The sequence below is a fragment of the Rhinolophus sinicus genome, linkage group LG04 (genome assembly GCF_036562045.2).
Source record: "Rhinolophus sinicus isolate RSC01 linkage group LG04, ASM3656204v1, whole genome shotgun sequence".
Lineage (NCBI taxonomy): Eukaryota > Metazoa > Chordata > Mammalia > Chiroptera > Rhinolophidae > Rhinolophus > Rhinolophus sinicus.
In genome coordinates this window covers 161,742,982-161,764,711 of record NC_133754.1, presented here as the reverse complement: position 1 = coordinate 161,764,711, position 21,730 = coordinate 161,742,982, and the positions used below count along the sequence as shown (strand labels likewise).

The following is a 21,730-nucleotide window of genomic DNA, read 5'->3' as shown; positions in this document are numbered from 1 at the left end:
TGTTCCTTTTCTTCTCTGAGGGGCATAAAACAAGGGTGAACGTGGGGTCAGGTGCTTTGGGCTGCTGATCATACCCATTCCTGAGTTTTGCTCACTGCTCACAAACCAGGGGCTGTGAGAACACATGCTCACTTCTCCTCTTGCCCAGATTCCAAGTAATTCCTCGCTCCTATCTGAAAAAGTACTGCAAATAATATTCTGCGAGATTCAGATGTCTGAGCCCATGATTACTGACAGTTAGCGCTTATGGGATACAAAATATACCTCCAAATGGAGAGACTTAGTGTATGATAAGGATGGCCCTTTAAATCACTGCCGAAAGAATGGATTATGAGACAGTGTTGGGGTAACTGGCTAGCCACGTGGAAAAGATCCTTATATCACATTTTACTTCAAAAGGATGAACCAAAGATATATATATATATATATATATATATATATATATATATATATATGAAAATATTAGAAGAAATCATGGATGGTTTTTTTTTAAATTGGGGTGGGAAGTCTTTTTTTTAAGCTACAAAACAGAAACTTAAGCATGATAAATCCAACTACATAAAAATAACAAAAATTTGCAGGGCAAAAACACCAAAGACAAAGATAAAAGATGGTTCCCAAGTAGGAAGTACTAATGGCTCCTAAACATATGTCCAGTCTCACTCATTTAAGAGAAACACAAATTAAGACTCACATGAGAGAGCACTTTAATAACTAGATTAGCAAAGATCAGAAGTTTAAGAACATACTGTGCTGGCAAGGATGGAGGGAGACAGCTTCTCTCATATACTACATTAATCTTTAGGGAGAACAATTTGGCAATATCTGTCAGAATTACTCATGCATCTGCCCTTCAACAGAGCCATTTCACGTGTAGGCCTTTATCCCACAGATCTGCTCTCATGTGTGAAATGCTTTATGTACAAGGATATTCATAGAAGCACAGTTTGAAATAGTAAAAGAATGGAAACAACCTCAATATCCATCAACAGAAGTCTGTTTAAATAAAGCACCCGCCATCCACGCAATGAAGTCATCGGTATAATGCAGCCATTACTGCGGTATATGAATAAATAGAGAACGATCTCCAGGATGTCTTGTTCAAAGAAGAAAAAAGTAAGAAACAGAACAGTATTATGGCGTGCTCCACTTGTACAGAAAAGAATATATCCCTATATGCTTTTCTGTGTAAGATGTATCTCCAGAAGTTTCCCAAGAAACTGGTAATGGTGCCACTTCTGAGAGGGAAACTGCTTGTCTGAGAGGCAGAGATAGGAGGGACATTGACTTTTCACTAAATGCTCTTTTATGCCCTTAAATTTTGTACAGTGTGTATATAGTACCTTTTTGATAAATATATTGTTTAGAAAAGATGGGTATTATTGCCATAGAGTTATATGTTTAAATCTCAACTGGTTACTTTCTAGATGTGTGATTTTAGGCAAATTCCTTCTTAAAAATGTATCTTCTATTTTTAGAAATATAAAATAAATCGGATAAATACACAGAAGAAAATAACAGTTATCTGTATTCTCACCCTCACAATTAACCACTGTTAATATCTTGGCAGATATGTTTTCCTTTTTTAAAGAAAAATGACTACTTGGTAAAAATGACACATTTTTAAGAATTCAAACAATACAAAAAGCTAAAAAATTGAAGTAAAAAAACAAAACAAATTCAAATTCTACCATCCAACAATGCTAGTGATAACTGTCACTTCTTAAACAACCTACTTGATGTTTCTAAGACCCAGCTTTCCTCATCACAGACTTGGCATGAGGAAAAAAATGTAATAAATGTAAAGAATGCATTGTATTATACATGATACAAAGGAAGGAGTTCATAAATGCCAGCTATTATTGTTATTGTTATAGGACATACATTGCAGTATGATCTATGATACCACAGTCACTCATTATAAATATTATTTCCATAGGACCCAAACTAGTATTTATAAGTGGTTATAAATGGTTTGGTCACTTCAGTAAGGAAACTCTGAATTCAGAAGGAAGCCCCAAATACTGAAACTAAGGAACCCCCATTTTAGGACAGCTTGATTTGCCCCTACTGTTCAGGGACCAGAGGCCATAAGTAGAAGTCCCTATATAAACTTTAAAATATTATTTATAAGTAGGTAGCATTTTGTAAATTTAAAAAATTTAACTACATATTCAATGGAAAAGGTTATCAGAGTCACAGAACCACACAACAGTAGAGCCAAACTGAATTTTAGAGGACATTCAGTGTAATAAAATAAACAGACCCCGAAAAAATAAGTACCTTGCTGAAGGTTATGTAACTAGTTACCTGCAGAATCTAGACTGCAACTAAGATCGCATGACTCCCTGTTTAATAATCCTTCCACAATACATCTGTCAATTACTGAGTATAAGTCTCCTATAGAATGAAACTTCTAAAATCAACATGCAAATAACATAATATTTAGTAAGCTTGATCATTTCTTCTATAATTAAAATGTAGTGTCTTTCACATAGTATACAAGCAGGATTATCAAAATCTGGTTTATGAAAGTAAGGGCCCAAACTATACCTTTACTTACAAATATGACCAAAGGAAATAACAGGGAGCATAATACACCCGAAAGAACGCAGAAGTGGGAGTCAGCAGATCTGTGGGACCCTGGGCATTCTTTTTACTTCTCTGAGCTCTGTTTTCTCATTTGTAAAAGGTGGTGAAAGGAAGGTAAGAAAAACTAGATCTCTTAGGCTGCTTCTGGATGGAAAATTTCATTTCAAATAAATATTTTTAATGAAAAAAATTATATTTTTATTATGAGAAAATTCAAACATAAACAAAAGTAGAGAGAATAATACCATAATCCTGTAAATACTCATCATCCAAATTTAACAATTAGCAAGATTTTTGCCATATTTGCTTCATCTAAGCCTTTCCTCTTTATTTTTGCTAAAGTACTTTAAAGCAAATCCCAGAACTCCTATCATTTCATATCTCTCCATCTCAGTATTCATCTATAAATAATATGAGCATAACCACAATGTCTTTCTTGTGTTAACAAAATTAACTGGAATTCCTTAGGAAGATCTAATTCCCACTCCATATTCAAATTTCCCCAATTTTCTCAAAAATGTCTTTTTACAATTGGTTTATTTAGGATTCTTAGTCAATTTTTGACCAAGGAGACACAATTCAAATATCTAGCAAGGTTTTAAGGTTGAAGTTTATACCTACAGTTTAAGCAACTGACCGTATTGTGTTTATTACTTCTGAATCTTTCTTCATCCCCAGTTCAATTTAGAAACATTCAAGTGCTGTGAATATTCCCATCGATGTCAGAGTGTAGCTGTCAGCTAGTTATTGACTGAAAGCCAGAAGTAGCTGGCAAAAATTATGTCTATGCTGTGCACATCAAGCGGTAGTGTCGATGCACCAGAAGTAAAAATTAGCTCTACATTGATGGTAACCAGTCAAGAAACAATGTAGATAAAGACAAGAACAAGACACAATTGGACCTGCCATCTGGGAATGGTCTGAGGGGATGAGCAGAATGCCTAAACTAGAATGTCAATAAACATGAAAGGCAGTGCCAAGTTCTGACATTTGCACAGCAAGGTGCACTGCTGATGAAACATTAAAGGAGGCTGGAATATTGCACTGTCTCTTCATCTGTATGATTGGCAGCACAGGTAGGAGGATTTTTCCTTTCGTCTTTAGGTCTGTAATTAACATATGCTTCCTCCAGGAAGCAGTAAGCATCTTCATTCACAGGCTTACTTAGGTCTTAAATTCAAGGCTGATTAGCATATAAATGGGAATTGAATTACAAAAAAAAATTTTTTTTACTGTTTCCTAAAAAACTAGTAGTCAGTTAACATTGTTAGAGAATAAATCCTTTCTAGAAATAAATCATTACTAGCACTTAGGATTTGTAAAGTTTCCCTTTTGATTTTTTTAGGATTTCAGAGGGAGAATTCTTCAGCTTTCTCACATATCTGCTTTAATATCAAAACCTCAGCCTTGAAGATTCCACTTGGCTTTCCAGCTTCCTTACATGTCCAACCCCCTAAATCTTCAAATCTTTTTTGTTTTGCAGTTGTCATCTGAATATAATTGCTCCTAAAGTAAGACATACTAGTCTGCTTTATCTAATTCTGCATGTGCTCTAAGAATTCCAGAAATTTCTAAAATAGATATGGAGCAGGGTCATGCTTCTAGGAGCCTGAAAACATCCACTTGTAGTGCAGGTTATTTACTGAACTGCTACTACATGAAAAGCACAGTGAGCAATACAGAGATGACCATGATCTTCAGGAGTTCTCTGCTAATACAAAGGACAGATTACATAAAATGATAACATAAAGTGAAACGTGCCACATGCTATAGAAATACACCATGTACAGGAGAAGAAAGTTTGGGACACATGACTGTGGAATCAGAACACTTTCCCTAGATGAGGCTGCATTCTAACAGAGGAATGACATGATTAACAATGACATTAGAAATATGATTTAGGAAGGCTACCTTGGAAGTAGGTGAGTTGAATGAGGAAAGATCAAAGGAGGGAAAACAGCAAGGAGACAGTGCAATAGTTCCAGAAAGAGTCAAAGAGGGCTTGATTTAGACAATGGCGCTGGTGATGAAGAGGAGATGACAGTGTGAGCCAAGGAGAGAGATATGCTGAGTCTGAAACAGAGTTTTAGAACTCAGCAGTGCCCAGGTGACTGCTGACGCAAAGGAGACAGATCCAGGCTTTGAAGAATGTTTGTATTTAAAAAATAATAAATGGAAGAGGAACCAAAAGAAATGGAGAAGAGCAGACAGAATTAGAACAGGATCAGGGAAATATACTGTCACAGAAGCTTAAAAAAGGTTTAGTCTTAATAAAGTAAAGAAGAGGAAGCAACAGAACTAGGTGATGCAGAATAAGCCAGTGAGAGCGGACAGAGAGGCCAGTGTACGATTTTTCAGTTGGGAATTTGTCAGTGACCATTTAGACACAGATTTCAGTACAAATGTGAAGATGGAAGCCTGATTACAAAGGCATGAATGGTGAGTATGAGGAAATGGAGGCAGTGAAGAGAGTCTGAGAGAAGACTTTATGGGCAGAAAAGACAAACTTCAGGGAAAAAGTTTCGGAAAATAATGGATGGAGGATATAATTAATGGGGTATGGTTCTGAAGAACTGGGGAAAATGAAGGGGTTGGCCCCAGAGAGGAAGAGCATGTTCCCACTGAGACAGCTGGCCCACAGAGAAAGTCCCCCCTTCTCCTCAAAGTTTCCCACCTCCTGACAGGAAGAAAGAATTGGTGGTGGCTAAGAAGGTGGGGATGGTGTCATTTTAGTTAGAGCATCCATGGACAATGAAAACTAAAGCACAGACCTGGGTTGGGGAAAGCTCAGGGATGGAAGTCTGACCACAAATTTAGCTGTTACCTACAAATTACTAGAATCTTCCTAGATGCAAGAACACCAAGAATCTGTTCTGCTTCGACTTCACACTGTATCTGGTCCTTTTTCACTGGGCCTGGGTCCTTGGAGAACACCCCCAGCCTAACCCTGTGGATCTCATATTATTCAAGAAATCTGTATTTAGACTAAAGTCCCGAGCTTTCATCTTAGTTTCTCCTTATTTTTTTCATGTTATATCACGGCACCTCTGTCCACTAACTGATAATATCCTCTTCATCAAGAGAAACTTCTTGAACCTGTAACACATTCCACTAAATTCCTAGTTTTGGTCAATCAGAAACCCCTGACTTGATGCTAGTCACCAGCCAGAAGAAAGGAAGTTACCTCATCTGTAAAATGTAAGCTCGCCCTAGGTAATCTCTAAAGTTCTAAATAGCTTTCCAATCCCATGAGCCAAGTCAACATGGCCTGGGCCTTTTACTCTTTTCTTCTGGTTCAGGATTGCCGTATAAATATACTTACTATTTTTGAACCAGTATTTAAACTTGAGATTTTAAAAATCTAGCAGAAAGGATGTGAGATGCACAATAGTACACACTTTTTATCAACAGTTGACTTACCTCTCTTCATTGTTTTCCATCTGATTAGGGAAGGCAGCAAAGTCTAGTAGTAATTTAATGGCATCTAGGTATCCATTGTTACAGGACCAGTGCAAAGCTGTTCTTCCCTACAAGCACAAGCAGAGATCAAGTACATCTGGAATCAGTATTTTTGGACGTAGTTATTTAGGCTAACTAAAAAATATATATAATTCTCTCCCCAAAGTACGAAGTGGAGAAGATAGACAGTACTTTAACCAAGTGATGAAAATTAGCACAAGTTAAGGGGCATCATATATCTCCAGAGGTGATCTCCGGAGAAGGATTCAATATCACTTATGTAATATTCCAACCCAAAATGAAAAACTTGAATCCAATTGTGAGGAATCATAAGCTAAACCCAAATGGAGTGAAATGCTATAAAACAAATGACCTGCATTCTTAAATAATTTCAGTGTCATAAAAGATAAAGAAATCATGAAGCATTGATAGAGATAAAGAGGGATATCTCATGGTGTTAAAGCAAAGAGGAAGATAGCACAATCCTAAATCTGTATGTACCTAATAACACAGTTTCAAAATATATAGGCTGAAAACTGACAAATTAAAAGGGGAGGTAGTCAAATCCATAATTACAGTGGGAGATTTTTAACCCATCTTTTATAATAGTTGATAGAATAAACAGATAAAAGAGCAGGAACGTTATAAAAGACCTGAACAATACAATGTAAAAATTTGACTTAAGTGATATATATAAAACACCGCATCCAAACAATGACAAAATCAGTATTCTTTTCAAGTGTACATAGAACATTTACCATATCAACCATATGCTGGAGCATAAAGACAGACTTAAAAGATTTTGAAAGACTATGATAATTCAGAGTATATTTTCTGACCACAGGAGAATTTAAAGTACACATCAGTGTGGTAGGCAGAATAATGCACTACCTAGCAAGGATAACTACATTTTAATTTCTGAAATCTGTAACTATGTTATGTTACATGGAAAGGGGGAATTAAGGTTGCTAATCAGCTGACTTTGAGATGAGGAGATTATCCTGGATTATCCAAGTAGGCCCAGTAGAATCACAAGTTTTTATAAGTGAAAGAGGGAGGCAGGAGGGTGAGTGTCAGAGTGATGTAGTGTGAAAAAGTCTCAGCTAGTCATTGCTAGCTTTGAAGATGGAGGCATGGGGCCCAAGCCAAGGAATGAGGACAGCATCGAGGTGCAGGGAAAGTCCAAGAAACAGATTCTGCCCTAGAGCCTCCAAAAGGAATGTAGCCCTGTGAGACCCATTTGGTCTTCTAATATCCAGAACAGTAAGGTAATAATTTGTGTTGTTCCAAGCCACTAAGTTTGTGGAAATTTGTTACAGCACCAATAGGAAATTAATGCAATCAACAACAAAATGAGAATAAGAAAATGCCTAACTGTCTGGAAATTAAACAATACACTCCTAAATAATCTATGTGTCAAATAATAAGTCAATATAGAAATTAGAAAATGTTTGAGCTGAATGATAGTGAGGGTATAACTTATCCAAACTTGTCGGATACAGTTAAGCAGTGCTTAGAAGCAGCAGCATGTGTAAATACATAGATTGGAAAAGAATATGGAAAAAAATCAATGATTTAAACTTTCATCAACAGTATCTTTAAAAAAAACAGTAAATCAAACCTGGGGAAAATAGATGGCAGGAAATAATAAAGGTAAGAGTAAACACGAATGAAATAGTAAAACTAAAAACTTAAAATATAGCAACTCAACAAAGACAGAAGTCAGTCCTTTGAAAAGGTGAATAAGCAAAGTGGAAAATGTTTTAAAGAAGAGACAAAACACATTACCAGTATATGGAATGAATAAGAGGAAATCACTATAGATCCTACAGACATAAAAAAGGTAAGAGCATATATGACCAACTTTATGCATATCCATTTGACTTTTTAAATAAAATGGATAAATTTCTCAAAAATGCAACTTACTAAAGGGGAAATGAAAATAATTAGAAAATCTAAATAGTTTGGTAATTGTTAATAGCACTGAATCATTATTAACAACTTGTGCACAAAGGAAACCCCTAGATGTGATGACTTCACCAGGGAATCCTCCCAAACATTTAAGGAAGAATTAACAACAATCTCACACAAATTCATTAGGAGAATAAGAAAAGAGGTACTACTTCCTAACTCTTTTAATAAGGTGAGTGTAACCTTGTTACCAAAGCCTGACAAGTACAATACAAGGAAGAAAAACTGTAGATCAAACTCTCTCATGAACCTAGCTGCAAAAATCTTAAAATATTGGCAAATAAAATCCACTAATATATATAGTTTTAAAATATATCATAAGTGGGCTTACTCTAAGAACCAAAGGGTGGTTTAACATCTGAAAAACAATGTAATCAATGTAATTCACCATATAAACAGCACAGAGGAGAAAAATAATATGATCACGTTGATAGATGCAGGAATAGTATCTGACAAAAATTAAACAGCTAATTGTGATTAAAAAAATCTTAGCAACTAGAACTATAAGGGAACCTATAGCAAACCTTGTATTCAATGGTGAAATATTTCAAGCTTTCTCCTTGAGAAGCCAGGATGAGTTAAGAACGTTAACTATCACCAATTGTATTCAGCATTGTGTTGGAGGTCCTAGCTAGTTCAATAAGGTAAGACAAGAAATGAAAGGCATAAGGATTGGAAAGAAATAAACAAAAATGTTATTATTCACAGATAGTATGATTGTTTATGTAGATAATCCAAAACAATACACATTAAAACAATACATATAAAAATAGAAATGGAAAGTGGATTAATATATACAACTTGTGTAAGAAACTGACAACTTGTAAAAAATGTAAAAGATACTGTAAATTATAAAAGATGCATTTCTAATAACATAGGTACAAGGACCACATTTTACATATTTTCATTATGTTACTTTTATATGTAGTAATAATCTTGATAAATATTTATTGAAATAATTAATATGGAATATATTTTCTGACATGGAAAACACGCTAGTATTTTTAAAGAGTTAAATTAAACTAGCAAAAAAGTCAATACTGGCTAAATTGAGAGAAATCAATACATTACTACATAGCTGGGGGAAGCATAGATTAACCCATATGTTTTAAAAATCAGTTCAACAGTATCCTCGTATATCAAAGCCTAATTACATTCATATACCATTCATTACTCTGATTCAATAATCTCACTTATGAGAAACCATTCTAAGGAAATAATCCAAAAGAAAAAAATATTAAATGCACAAAGATGACTAATGCCACATGATCTGTAATAACGAAAAAGTGTCTAGTGATAGGAAGTTACTTATTTAATTGTAAAATTTGAATCATAGGCATAGTTTGGACACAGACTCCCTCCAATTGCCCTGCCACTGTTGTTACCTTAGGGTAATTATTTAAGTTCCATGAGCTTCAATTTCCTCATCTGTAAAATGAGGGTAATAATAGTAAATACTTTATAGAGTTACGATGAGGACTGATCTTTATGATTAAACATAAAGTTCTTAGAAGTTTAGAATGTTTAGCATCCATGATTACAAAAAAGATTATATACCAAGTGAGAAAATACTTGTGATAATTTTAAGTGAACAAAACAAAATGTGGTTTGTAAAATCATACAACTATATGTATATATATGTACATATATATACATATATATATACTCACATACATATATATACATATGCATATGCCATGTATGTATATTTTATAAAAGTTATAAAATTATTCCCATCCTATATTATGACTTTGTTAAATTACATAGACAGACCAGGACTTGAAAAGAACGTGGATAAATAAAAATCATTTTTAATTAACAGATAGATTTGTGAGAGATCTCTTCATTTGGCAAATTGTCACTTTACTCAATTTTAGTTAACAAAGTAAAACTACTCTAAACACTTAGAAACAACAGAAAAAGACCCAGAATTCCTACCTCTTTGTCTTGAATGTTAGGGTCTGCATTATTTTCCATGAGCACTGCCATGCAATTGATGTACCCCCCATATGCAGCACACTGCAAAGGGGTTCTTCCTGCGTAATCTTGCACATTTGGATTGATCTTATTTTCTATCAATATCTGGCAAACATCAGCATTTCCTCCCAGTGCTGCCCAATGGAGAAGAGAATGTCCATCTTGGTCTACTAGATCTACCCTTGCTCCACCTGAAAAAAAGCAAAAATAGAATAAAAATGTCTAATATAGAGGGCATTTATCAAAAAGAATAAAAGCTTAAAAAATATAACAACAGCTTTCGTCTCAGTGAAATACTTCCACGTATATTATCTACTTCAGATTTTTACAATAAGCCTGTTAGTTGATCAGGGTAGGCATTATTTCCCTTGTACATAAAAGGAAACTGAGGATCAGGCAGATGAAGTGACTATTCCAAAAATCACACAACTACCAACAGGTGGAGCTAGGACCTCGAGTTTCCTGTTGCCAGGGGTGGCGTTCTTCCCTCCATCCTTCTACCCAGGAGGCTCTCTGTTCCATAAGGCTGTATATTTCAAATGATGAATGCAAGAATTCCTACCTTTTGAGAGTGACTTATGAGGAGCACTCTTAATAACTAACCTTTAATAAGTGTCTGAATCACATCTTTGTGTCCCATCTCACAGGCTCGGAAAAGTGGAGTATGTTTCATGACATCAGTAGCATCTACTTGAGCATTATTTTCCAATAATAACTTCACAGTGCTGACATGGCCAGAAAGGGCAGCAGCATGTAAAGCTAAAAGGGGAGCAAAAGAAAGTGATGAACGCTGTAATAGCAACTTTACCTCTTTATTATTCGAACTATGTCTCTTTCCCTCGTTTGACTTCCCCATTTTAGCTAAATGCAGTCTAATCTTAAGGATTCTCTACTTTATTTTTCCCTTTTATAGATTTCTATCTTCCTTCTATTCATATGTGTTACTCACACTTTCCCCCTTTCCTTCTACCTTTCTCATCTCACCGTTTTCTTCCTCTGTCCTGTTGGTCTGAAATGGTCCCCTCTTCTCAGTTACTAGTTTTATTATCTTTTCCTCTTTATAAGAGAGCAAGAAAAAAATAAATGACAAAGAGAAATAATTTAAACGATGCAGGCAATTCTGCCCACCAACCCACTCAATAAGCACAAGCCCCTGAGGGACTGTGTGACAAGACACGTCAATCTATGGTTCCTTCACGAGCTATTCCTGTGGTTGGTCTTTGTACCCACGTGATACTGAGAGTTCGAGCACCTTACTGCATTGAGTGCATTTTTCATACAATGTGCCTCCAAAGGCAAGCCAGCTATTTCCTCAGGGCCCAATTTAAGAAACAGCAATTTGTTTCAACACTGGAGAAAACATTGAGATGGAATGTGGTCTCTTCTCTGGTGCTTTTGTGAGGGGTTTGCAAGAGTAATTGTGACTATATATGAGTTTCATGTTATGCTGATCCCTTACCTATGTTATACCACTCTAGTGCTTGACTTATGCCTTCAATCTTTAGATTACTCTTTAAATTCTATTTAAATTCATCACTCTTTAAATTCTTCTGAATTTGCCAGGATAACTATTTAGAGGTCCGGGTCAGCTCTTTCTAAGTATTATGGCTCTATAATGCCTAGAACAATGTTTCTTTCATACAGTGTGATCCATGGACCAAACCTAGGAAGCTTATAAAAATGCAGACTCCTAGAGATTTGTTGAGAATGCTATGGGCTGGGTATGAATGCAATGAGGGGAATTCAGCAGGGAACAAAATAGGTAATGTTACATTCTAGCATGGGAAGCAAAAAAAAAACCCCAAAAACCCGAATATATAAACAACAAGTATTAGCTAGTAATGGATGGTATAATTGAAAGTAATAAAAGGTATTTTGATTTGTAGAATGACTGGGGGACTACTTTTGATTGGTGGTTAGAGAAAGCCTTGCTAAGGAGCTGACATTTAAATTGAGATCTGAATCATAAAAAAGAGACAGCAATGTGGAGACCTGCAGAGAGACTAGTTTGGGCAAAAGGAACAGTTAACATAAGGACAGGAATGAATCCATGTGCTTTAGGAAGGCAAGGAAACTGCAGCACAATAGGTAGAAAAGGCCAGATCATAAATGGACATACAGGGCAGAATGTCAAAGACATTGAGGGGCTTGAAATAGGTGAGTGATATTATCTGATTTACGGTTTAAACACAACACTTTAGTTGTTCTGAGGAAAATGCATTGTAGCAGATTAGAACATAAGCAGGGAGACCAGTTAACACTATTACAGTAGACTGGGTAAAAAATGATGGCTTGAACTAGGGTGGCAGGAGTAGAGATGGAGAGAAATAGAAAGATTTAAAATATATTTTGGAGATGGAGTCAACAGGACTTGTTGACAGAATTTGAAACAGGTTCTCTGCCCATATATTCTGGAAATCTCCATTTAAACAAACACCCCTAGTAATTCTTCTGCATACTTGAGTTTGAGAGTCCTGAGCTAAATGGATAACTGTTAATTTGACCTAGATGAGATTCAGACTAGTGTGAGAGATTTCACATATTTGAAGTGTTGTCACATGGAAGAAAGCACAGAGTGGAACATTCAGTTTGACAAATTTTGTCGCAGTATAAGGAAGAACATTCTAGTAGAGTTAGTTAACCTAACTAAGAGGCAAGGAGTGGGTTCCCTATATCGGAGCTGTTCAAACACAGGATGAAAGACCACTACTGAGAATGTTATAAGGCAGATTGAAGCATGATATACCTATGATACTTCAGTGATTTTCACATTTTAAGAGCATAAGAATGCTGTTTCCTCCAAATGAAATTTTATAAAACACTCCACATATAAAACCGGTAAGAGTTGTTCTGACTAAAGCAGGGGTGGAGGGTTATTCACTTAAGCATCTGTGTCCTCAGCAACACTTCAAGTACCTCTATAGAAACCCGGTGCTCTGGAGAACATGGCCTGGAAAACCCTGAACTAGATCTAATTTTAAGGTACTTTCTAATTCTGAAATTCTACAATTCTGTGATATGACATCAGGATACAATAGGTACTCTTCAGACAAATATCAATGTCAAATAAAACAAAATTAGACAAAATGTCAATTAAGCAAAAAACAGAGCAATCTTATTAAAGGAAATTATCCATTTCTGACTATTTACATTTACTTTATATTAAAATAACCTTAGACTTAACTGTTGTTGCTCCCTCTTTGAAAAAGTGCCACAAGTTTACACAGGAGTGCTATATTTTTAATTTAACTTTACGTTACGGAAAATTTCAAACATATTCAAAAGTAAAGACAATAGTCCAGTAAACTCAGTATAGCCATCACCCAGCTTCAGCAATTATCAGTACACGACTAATCTTGTTTCATCTAACTGCCATCCAGCCCCTCTACTTGTGATCATTTTGAATAAAATTCTAGAGTCATATCCTTCCATTTGTAAATATTTTGGTAAGTGTATCTGAAACACATGTATTTTGTTTAGAAACACAACCACTGTATCAGTCAGGGTCCATTTAGGAGACAGAAACCATGCCAGATACTTGAACAGGGAGAATTCAATACAAGGAATTGTTAGCTGCGAAATGAAGAACTGAAAAAAGCAAAAAGGGAACACTAATGTATCACAGATGTAGTCAATGCAGAAAACAGCTACAAATTCTAGGACTGGGGGAACAAAAACAAGAGGATGGAATTATTAAAACTTAAAAGCTTAGAAGTGGAGCCCTGCGGAGCTCAAACTCTGACCTCTGAGGAGGGTGCTCTGAGGCTGCTACTGGGACTGACGGAAAAACTGCACAGTGAAATTAACTGTTGCCATTGGAACTAAGTGTCATTGCTGTGCTGAAGAAGACTTACTAGGGTGATGCTTCCAGGAACAGGAAACAAAGACATATGGTAAGCAAACAGAAAGATGTAATCTCTTCCAGGTTTCCAGTCCCTCTACTGCCCCCTATGGGCTGGTTCGAACAGGGCGCCTGTTGGCAAAGGCGAAATGAGCTCCAGGCCCAGCACTGCAAAGTCCCACTATTATACCTAAAACATACTAACGAAAATTCTGTATTACCAAATATCCAGACAGTGTTCATATTTTTCTGATGACTTTAGCATTTTTATAGTTTATTTATTTGAGTCAGGATCCAAATAATGTCCGTATATTGCTGTTGACAAGAACTTTTTTTTTCCCAATAGAAAGGAGAAAAACAACAACAACCCTATAGAGGGATGATGCAGAGGAAGTCACTTTCCTAGACGAGAAATGTCAGGAAGCATCTCTGGTATATAATAAAATCCCCATAGGAGAAAGAGCCCAGGGAATTAATGAATCTGAGAAGAATTTACGTCTGAACTCCAACCATGGTGCACATCCAAAAGACACCGTTGGTCAAAAGGATTCAAGTATCCTCACCTATACTTTATTAAAATACATGAAAAAGTTAAGCTAAAATAAAGGCTAGTGATAAAGTGAAAGGGTGCACACTAATGGAAGTCAGACAAAAAATTAAATGTTCGGACCATTTATGAATTCAATGTCCTACGTGTCTGCAGTATACCTCTTAAGAAGCTTAAGGTCTGCTGCGAGGCTTTGATAAAGAAATCTTTTTGAAAGTTAAAGACTTTATCAAAATTGATATTATCTAAAAACTCTTAAAAATAATTTAGAGGGTATGGTGGTGTAGATATCTCTCTCTCTCTCTCTCTCTCTCTATATATATATATATATATATATATACTTATTACTATATATATTAAGATATATATATATATATATAGATAGATAGAGAGAGAGAGAGAGAGAGAGAGAGAGAGAGAGAGAGAGAGAGAGATTATTAGATGTAATTTCCTCTCCACTCTTCCCCCCAGTGCTGGATCAATAGTTTGGTGGCCAAGGAAGATTGTATCCAGGACAACAGGTAGCTGCAAATGGCTCTAGTATGTTTCTACAAATAAGAAAAAAATAACATTGAGACGCTCATAGCTGAGTTTTTATTCTCTTCAGTGCTGTTGTGTGAATTTTCTTTCTTTCTGACTTGCAATTAGGATACAGAACACAGGAGAAGACTGCCAAGTTGACAGTGAATGCTAAAAAACGTGTACCTCTCTCATTAACTAACACATAGTTAAAGGGCTCTCTTATTAGAGAAAGAGATTGAAAGAAACATCTAGTAAGAGATTTTTATGCAAAGCTGACTTGAAGTTTTGAAGCTTTTAGAGTCCTGAGAGGTTATCTCTAAAATGGCAGATTCAGGATGAAGTAATGCTATGCAATTCTGAGTAAAGAGCATATTAAATGAGACTGGTGAGAACATACTTAGATGTGTGCATTCCTTAAAATAATGCTAAATTTTTGAAAATATAATCAATAACTACTAAATATGCACAGTTTTAAAGTATAGGTTTATGCTTTTTTAACAAAAGATAATCAGAAGAGTTCCCATGACCATGTCTAAGAAACAACTAAGATTTTAAACCAAATGCCATCATTCAGCAGGTAGAGAAATATAGGCTAATTTTAGCCCTAATGCCTGCTGGAAATAAAGTCTTTGGAGTGATATCCTGGCAACCTAAACTGAAAAAGTGAAGATGAAAAGTCAAACAATATTAAATTAGGAACAATGATTTTAAAGTACTATTGTACAAGTTTTATAGCACCACCCACACTTCAGAGCCTGAATGAAAGCAAATTCATTATGTCTCCCAGTTCTTACCTGTACCTCCATATTTGTCTGCCATGTTAATGTCAATGTCAGATTTTAAACTCAGCATAGTCCTAAGGACATCATCACTGCCTTTCCCAGCAGCCCACATAAACGATGTTCTTCCTTCAAGGTCTGAATCATCTTTCACTGAAGGATGTTTTAAAAAGACTTTAACTGTTTCCTGTTAAGAAAACTTCATTTAAAAATTTGAGACAAGAGAGTAGTATTTTTTTATGGTAACAAAGCCACTGTTACATGTGATTGCCACTAAGAAGCAAAGTATTTTTCCGTTTTTGAATCAAATAATTATTTTTTTTTACTGTTGTTGATGATGTTTTTCAAAAAGAGAATTGCAACCTCTTGTGAAGTAACAGAGACTGAGAAAATTAAGGGGCTTCAAATTGAGCTTAGAAAATTTGCATAATTGTTAAAAAACCATCTCTGGGATTGGAAGATTATCCAAAGCAAGTATTTTTTGAATAAACATCCATATGTTCTACCATTATTTCTTACACCCATTAGCACAATTACTTAATTACTGGTATCTGTACATATGTTAAATTTGGAGCCTAAGACTTGGATTGAAGATCTTGGGCAAGTCACTTAATCTCTTGGAACCTTGATTTCATCATCTGTAAATAGAGATAACAGATCTTATCTCATAGGTTTGTGTTGAAACATGGATTGCCTTCTGATTTCCATAGATTGACTAGCCTGGGCCAACTGAATTTCTCATCTGTTTGTAAAAAGAGATCCTCTTCAAAATCTACTTTGTATTTTTTTGAGATCTTGGAAGATAAAAGATAATAGCTTGCCAAAACCCTAGGTGGTAAAATAATTTTTCATGAATGCCAGGAAGGAAGGACTATAGTTATAGTTGTTCTGAGTACCAGAGAGAATGAAGGATGGGAAATAAAATACCGAGGGTGCCAAAAAAATGTATACACATGACTTGTATTCATCTTTTGTTATCGGTATATATTATTACAATTTTAATACAGTTTTTTCTTTTCCTAAAATGTGTACACATTTTTTTGGCACCCTCTGTATTTTAGCAATCTGAGTACTCAGGTATTCAATGTTACATTTGTGGAGGTCAGGAAGATGGAATTATGCTATGCTAATGATAGCATTCTTATAATTTAATGAAACCAAGGGTTTCACTATGCACACCATGTAGAAGGCAGCAAAATCAAATGTGGTTGCTTTCATATGTGCCTCTATGGACAAGTCTGCGGTCCTTGGTGGCCACTCATACTCAGGAAGCTGAAGCAGCCTAGACACTACCACGTTGCTAGCTGGATTGAGTGACACAATGGCTGGAGTAAACTATAAAGGGGGGTAAGGAAAGAACTGCTAATGATATCCCATATCTTTGGAAATATCAATAATTCATATTATTGCTTTCTCAGATATATAATATACATACCGTGTGTTTCCCTGAAAATAAGACCTAACCGGACAATCTGCTCTAATGCGTCTTTTGGAGGAAAAATTAATATAAAACCTGGTCTTATTTTACTATAATGTAAGACCAGGTCTTATATAAGACCACGTATAATATAATATAATATATAATATAACATAACATAATATAATATAATACCAGGTATCATATAATATAATACTCGGTCTTATATTAAATTTTGCTCCAAAAAACGCATTAGAGCTGATTGTCCAGCTAGGTCTTATTTTCAGGAACACATGCTATTAGGTTGGTGCAAAAGTAATTGCAGTTTTTGCAATTATTTTTAACCTTTTAAACCGCAATTAAATGGCCAGTAGACTGTATCAATGTCAATTTCCTGTTTATGATATTGTATTATACTTTTGCAAGCTGCTACCATTGGGGTAAATTGGGTGAAGGGTACATGGGATCTCACTGTTTTATTTCTTACAACTGCAAATGCATTTACAATGATATCAAAATTAAAATTTAATCAAAAGAAAAAACTGTCATGTGTTACTTACAGCAAAGTTACTCTGAGCTGCATAGTGCAAGGGTGTTGCTCCTTGGCTGTCAGATGGAATTGTTCCAGACTTATTTCTTTCTAAAAGGAGATGGACAATCTGTGCATGGCCTGAAAGCAGACACACAAGGTAGCTGTCACATACCAAGGACATTAATTTATATTCTATGTAAAAGAAAGGGGTTAGAAAAATCACTCGTACATAATACAGCATTCAAAATGGTTTCTGAATAGCAGCCCCAGTGCAGCCTCTTCTAACTTCTCATTAAAATACTATGATAAAGTAGAACAAAGGCAGACACAATACTAAAGATTTAAATGTTCAATCAGGAATGAAACGACATTAATTATTATTAACAGATTGAGAAAAAAATATTAGGTATCAGCTCATTGCATTCCTTGGCTTCACTTTATAAAACTTCCCATAAGAAAGGAGGACGTTGTATCAGAAGCCAGCCCCTCTCAGCCATCAATGTCCCTTAGTCTTCAGGTTCCACTGCATAACCAATCAGAAGTGCATGGCTACTCTCTTCTACTGTTCAGGAGAACAAACTATAGTACGATCTCCTGCAATCTCTAAGGTATCCTATCCATTCCCTCTAACCTCCCTCTTCCAGTCTTTTAACATGTAGGCAGTGATTTCAAATCCCAGAAAGCAAGTGAGCAGGAATAATGAAGTGGTGGTGTAGAAAATACCCTACAGTGCATTCTGGAGGATGTGGTCTCCACAAGTGAAGAACTGTAGAAAGAATCAAAGAATGAACAAACCTGGCAGTCGTATATTTAGGAAACCTGAATTTCATAAATTCTCTTGCTTTAGCATACTGGGGAACCAGGCAATGAAGATGCCACATTAGCAGAGTAAGGAAACACTGCATGACAGTCAGGCAGAAAAAAAGAATTTAGTGAGAGTTGTTCTCATCTACCTGCTCTCCAGCTATAGTTTAAGATCAAGTTCTCCACAACACAGAGGGACAAAAGTAGGATCAAAGGCAATCTATGCCACACAGTCAACTGAAACACATCTTACCTTCTTTGAAGGATAAAGAGAAACATTCAGTAAAGGCTACATGAAAACACTCTACAGGACAGGGAAATCAGAACACCATCAGACAGATGAAGCGCATACCTCAGAAAATGATCTAGAGAAGGATCCCGAGGAAAATTCAGGAAACTGTTTGGCATCCTCAATTTAGTGCAAAGAGATGGCCTCTATGAAATGAAACAGAATATCCTAAGAAGAAAGTAGACTGAAATGAAAAGGTAATGGTAAGAGGTAAAAAGGGAAACAGACTGAGACAAAAGGAAATATGGATGAGAGAAGGAAATGAAATAAAATCTATAAGGGGTAGAAAGAAAGCAGAACTTGCGGAACAAAAAATCAATTTAGTGATGTGGAGATAAATTTGTAAAGTCCTCCCAGAATGCAAAAAAAAAAGGAAAAAAGAATGAAACTGCACACTGAAATGAACTCTAAGTAACAATTATAATTCTGACTATAAAACTGAATGCAAATGTAAAAATCACTTTCCAAAGAGACAATGTGTAACTTAAAAAACTAAGATCACAATAATTGGGGGAAAACCTCAGGTTATATTAACAAATAATAAAAAAGCAGTAAGTAAGTGCGCTAAATTCCTCATTTTACATAGGCAGTAACTAACAGATGCAGTTTTACTCTTGACTCTGACTCAGGCTTAACAGAGTTCTCGGTCAATTTAAAAATAACCACTAACAAAACCTTAAAAACCTCCTGAAACATTAGGTAATTCAAAACCAAATAACAAACCTAATCCACACACCAAAAGGCAGAAAACAAACAGGAAAACAAAAGAAAAATTAAAAAAACAAAACAAAAAACACAACACTCAAAGAGATTTGAGCAGAATATCAAGAAAAGAACCAAATTACATATATTTTTCTTTTTTTTTTAAGGAGGGTGCAGCTCACCACAGTGACCCATGCGGGGATCGAACTGGCAACCGTGGTATTATCAGCCAGCACGCTCTCGCCAACTGAGCTAACCGGCCACCCCCATATTATATATCTTACTTATAACAATGAGTTTTAATAGGTAAAACTCCTTCACTGAAAGAGAAAGACTCTCAGATTGCCCCCCCCAAATCATACACATACACATATATGCACCCTCTCACCTAAAAAAAGTGATCTCCAAAAAGGTTAAGTAAAAGGTATATCAGGAAAATATGAAGAGAAAAATCAAATATGATTGTTTTAGCACAAACATAAAATTAAAGCTTTCTTCCCTAAAAATAAAGGCACTGAATGTTAAAAAAAGGTTTATTTTACATTTGTATTTGTCAATGAATGTGCATTATTTTTATAATAAAAATTAAGATATGATGTTGAAATTAAAACTAATATATAACAGAGAATACATTTATATTACTAAACTTTAAGCATAAATAGATTCAGATATAAAACAATGTCACATAATTAAAAATTAAAATAATTAAATAGGAGATGGGAACTAGGGAAGAGCAGGCATAGAGTTTCCCATACGCATGCAGTTTCTCCTACTGTTGATCTTTTGATTCACATTCAACTCACCCAGTAAAGCTGCCCAGTGAAGGGGGGTTCGAAATAAGTTATCATAAGATGTTATGTTGCAGCTTTCGTATGAGGTTAAGACATCAACCACTGTCACGTTCCCATCAGCGACTGCAAAGTGAAGAGGAGTTCGACCCTCGTAGTCTTGCCAGTTCAGTAAAGACTCCGTGGGAGCAGCATCCTATTTTTAAGGAACCAGAGACTTCAGACAAACAGAATCCTCAATAAATCACATTTTACATAAGTATTAACTAAGCAATTTCCTAAACTTCTATATTCTCTTTCAGCACAAGTGATAAAATTCAGAAAAAAGTTTACATCAAAACCTTTAAAAATTATTTTCATACTTAACTATGAAAGATAATAAATACCATGTACTGACTATCTAGATTAAATAGGTATCAATATTTTGCAGAATGTGCTTTTTTATCTGTTATGGATTGAGCTAAAGCTGTATGTTTTGTTCTTTTGCTACATATGTATATGTCATAAACAATACATGAATTTCATATGTGTGTTTTCAATATTTACACTTATGAATTATGCTATGTATATCCTTTGGCAATTTTTTCTTTCAACACTATACTTTAGGGTATCTAGTTCATTTGTTAGACCATAATTTGGTTATCCATTCTCCTATTAAGGGATATTTAGGCTATTTACATTTTTTCCACTATTAACAATTATGCTGCAATGAACATGCTTCCTTTACTTGTCCCCTTGTAGCACATATGTGACATTTTTCTTTAGTTTAGACACCTAGAATGGGAATTGCTGGGTTGAAGGATATCTGCATCTTTAACTAGATATTGTTAAGCATTCTCCACATGGTTGTACCAATTAACAGATCCATGACAATGTGTAAATGTTTTTATTTCCCTAAATGCTGGTACAAATAAACCATTTGGTATTATCAAGCTTAGTATATTTTTCCCTTATAGGTATGAAAGTCGTTTCACTGGTGTTTTAATTTGCAATTCTTTTATAAATGAGGTTGAGATTTTTTTTATCATATGTTTATTGGCTAGTAAGTTTTATTTCTCTGTAAACTGACAGTTCACAACATTTATTCATTTTTCTACTGGATCTTTGTAGCAGATATTATGATGCACTGCTTAGGTTCCCTTTCAAGACTAAATGACTTATTTTCCCATCTGCTGGGAGTGCTGCCAGCAGATGACCCTCAACAGTCAGCCTTCTGGAATTGTTTCAGCTACAGAGAGCTACCTCACCCAAGGCCATGCCCCTTCTCAAATTAGGTCATATCCAAAGCCAAGCCTTCTTGCCCCAATTTGAGAATTGTCTGAAGGGTCATTCCAGATTTAGAGCTGCTTGTACAGTTAGCCGATTTATTTTACAAAAAAGAGTATGAAAGGTATTATAAAGGCTTCAAAAAAACAAAGAAATAGAATATTACCACAATAGTATTTTAGGTCCTTGAGTTTCCCAAGGACTAAGATATGTTTACAAGTAAAAAAGTGGCAAATCTGTGAGG

The 21,730-nt window shown here is 35.3% G+C and overlaps 1 protein-coding gene across 2 annotated transcripts in view; it reads right to left on the bottom strand.

Annotated features, from left to right (window-relative positions):
- Positions 1-21,730, bottom strand: part of INVS (inversin) — a 117,553-nt gene that overhangs the window by 32,069 nt on the left and 63,754 nt on the right. For both annotated transcript variants that reach the window (XM_019729227.2, XM_019729229.2), the window contains exons 6-11: positions 20,236-20,416; positions 17,666-17,775; positions 15,704-15,875; positions 10,603-10,758; positions 9,961-10,190; positions 6,013-6,119 (exon numbers count right to left, since the gene is read on the bottom strand). In XM_019729227.2, coding sequence (XP_019584786.2) covers positions 6,013-6,119; positions 9,961-10,190; positions 10,603-10,758; positions 15,704-15,875; positions 17,666-17,775; positions 20,236-20,416 — 956 coding nt within the window. The remainder of the gene's footprint in view (positions 1-6,012; positions 6,120-9,960; positions 10,191-10,602; positions 10,759-15,703; positions 15,876-17,665; positions 17,776-20,235; positions 20,417-21,730) is intronic.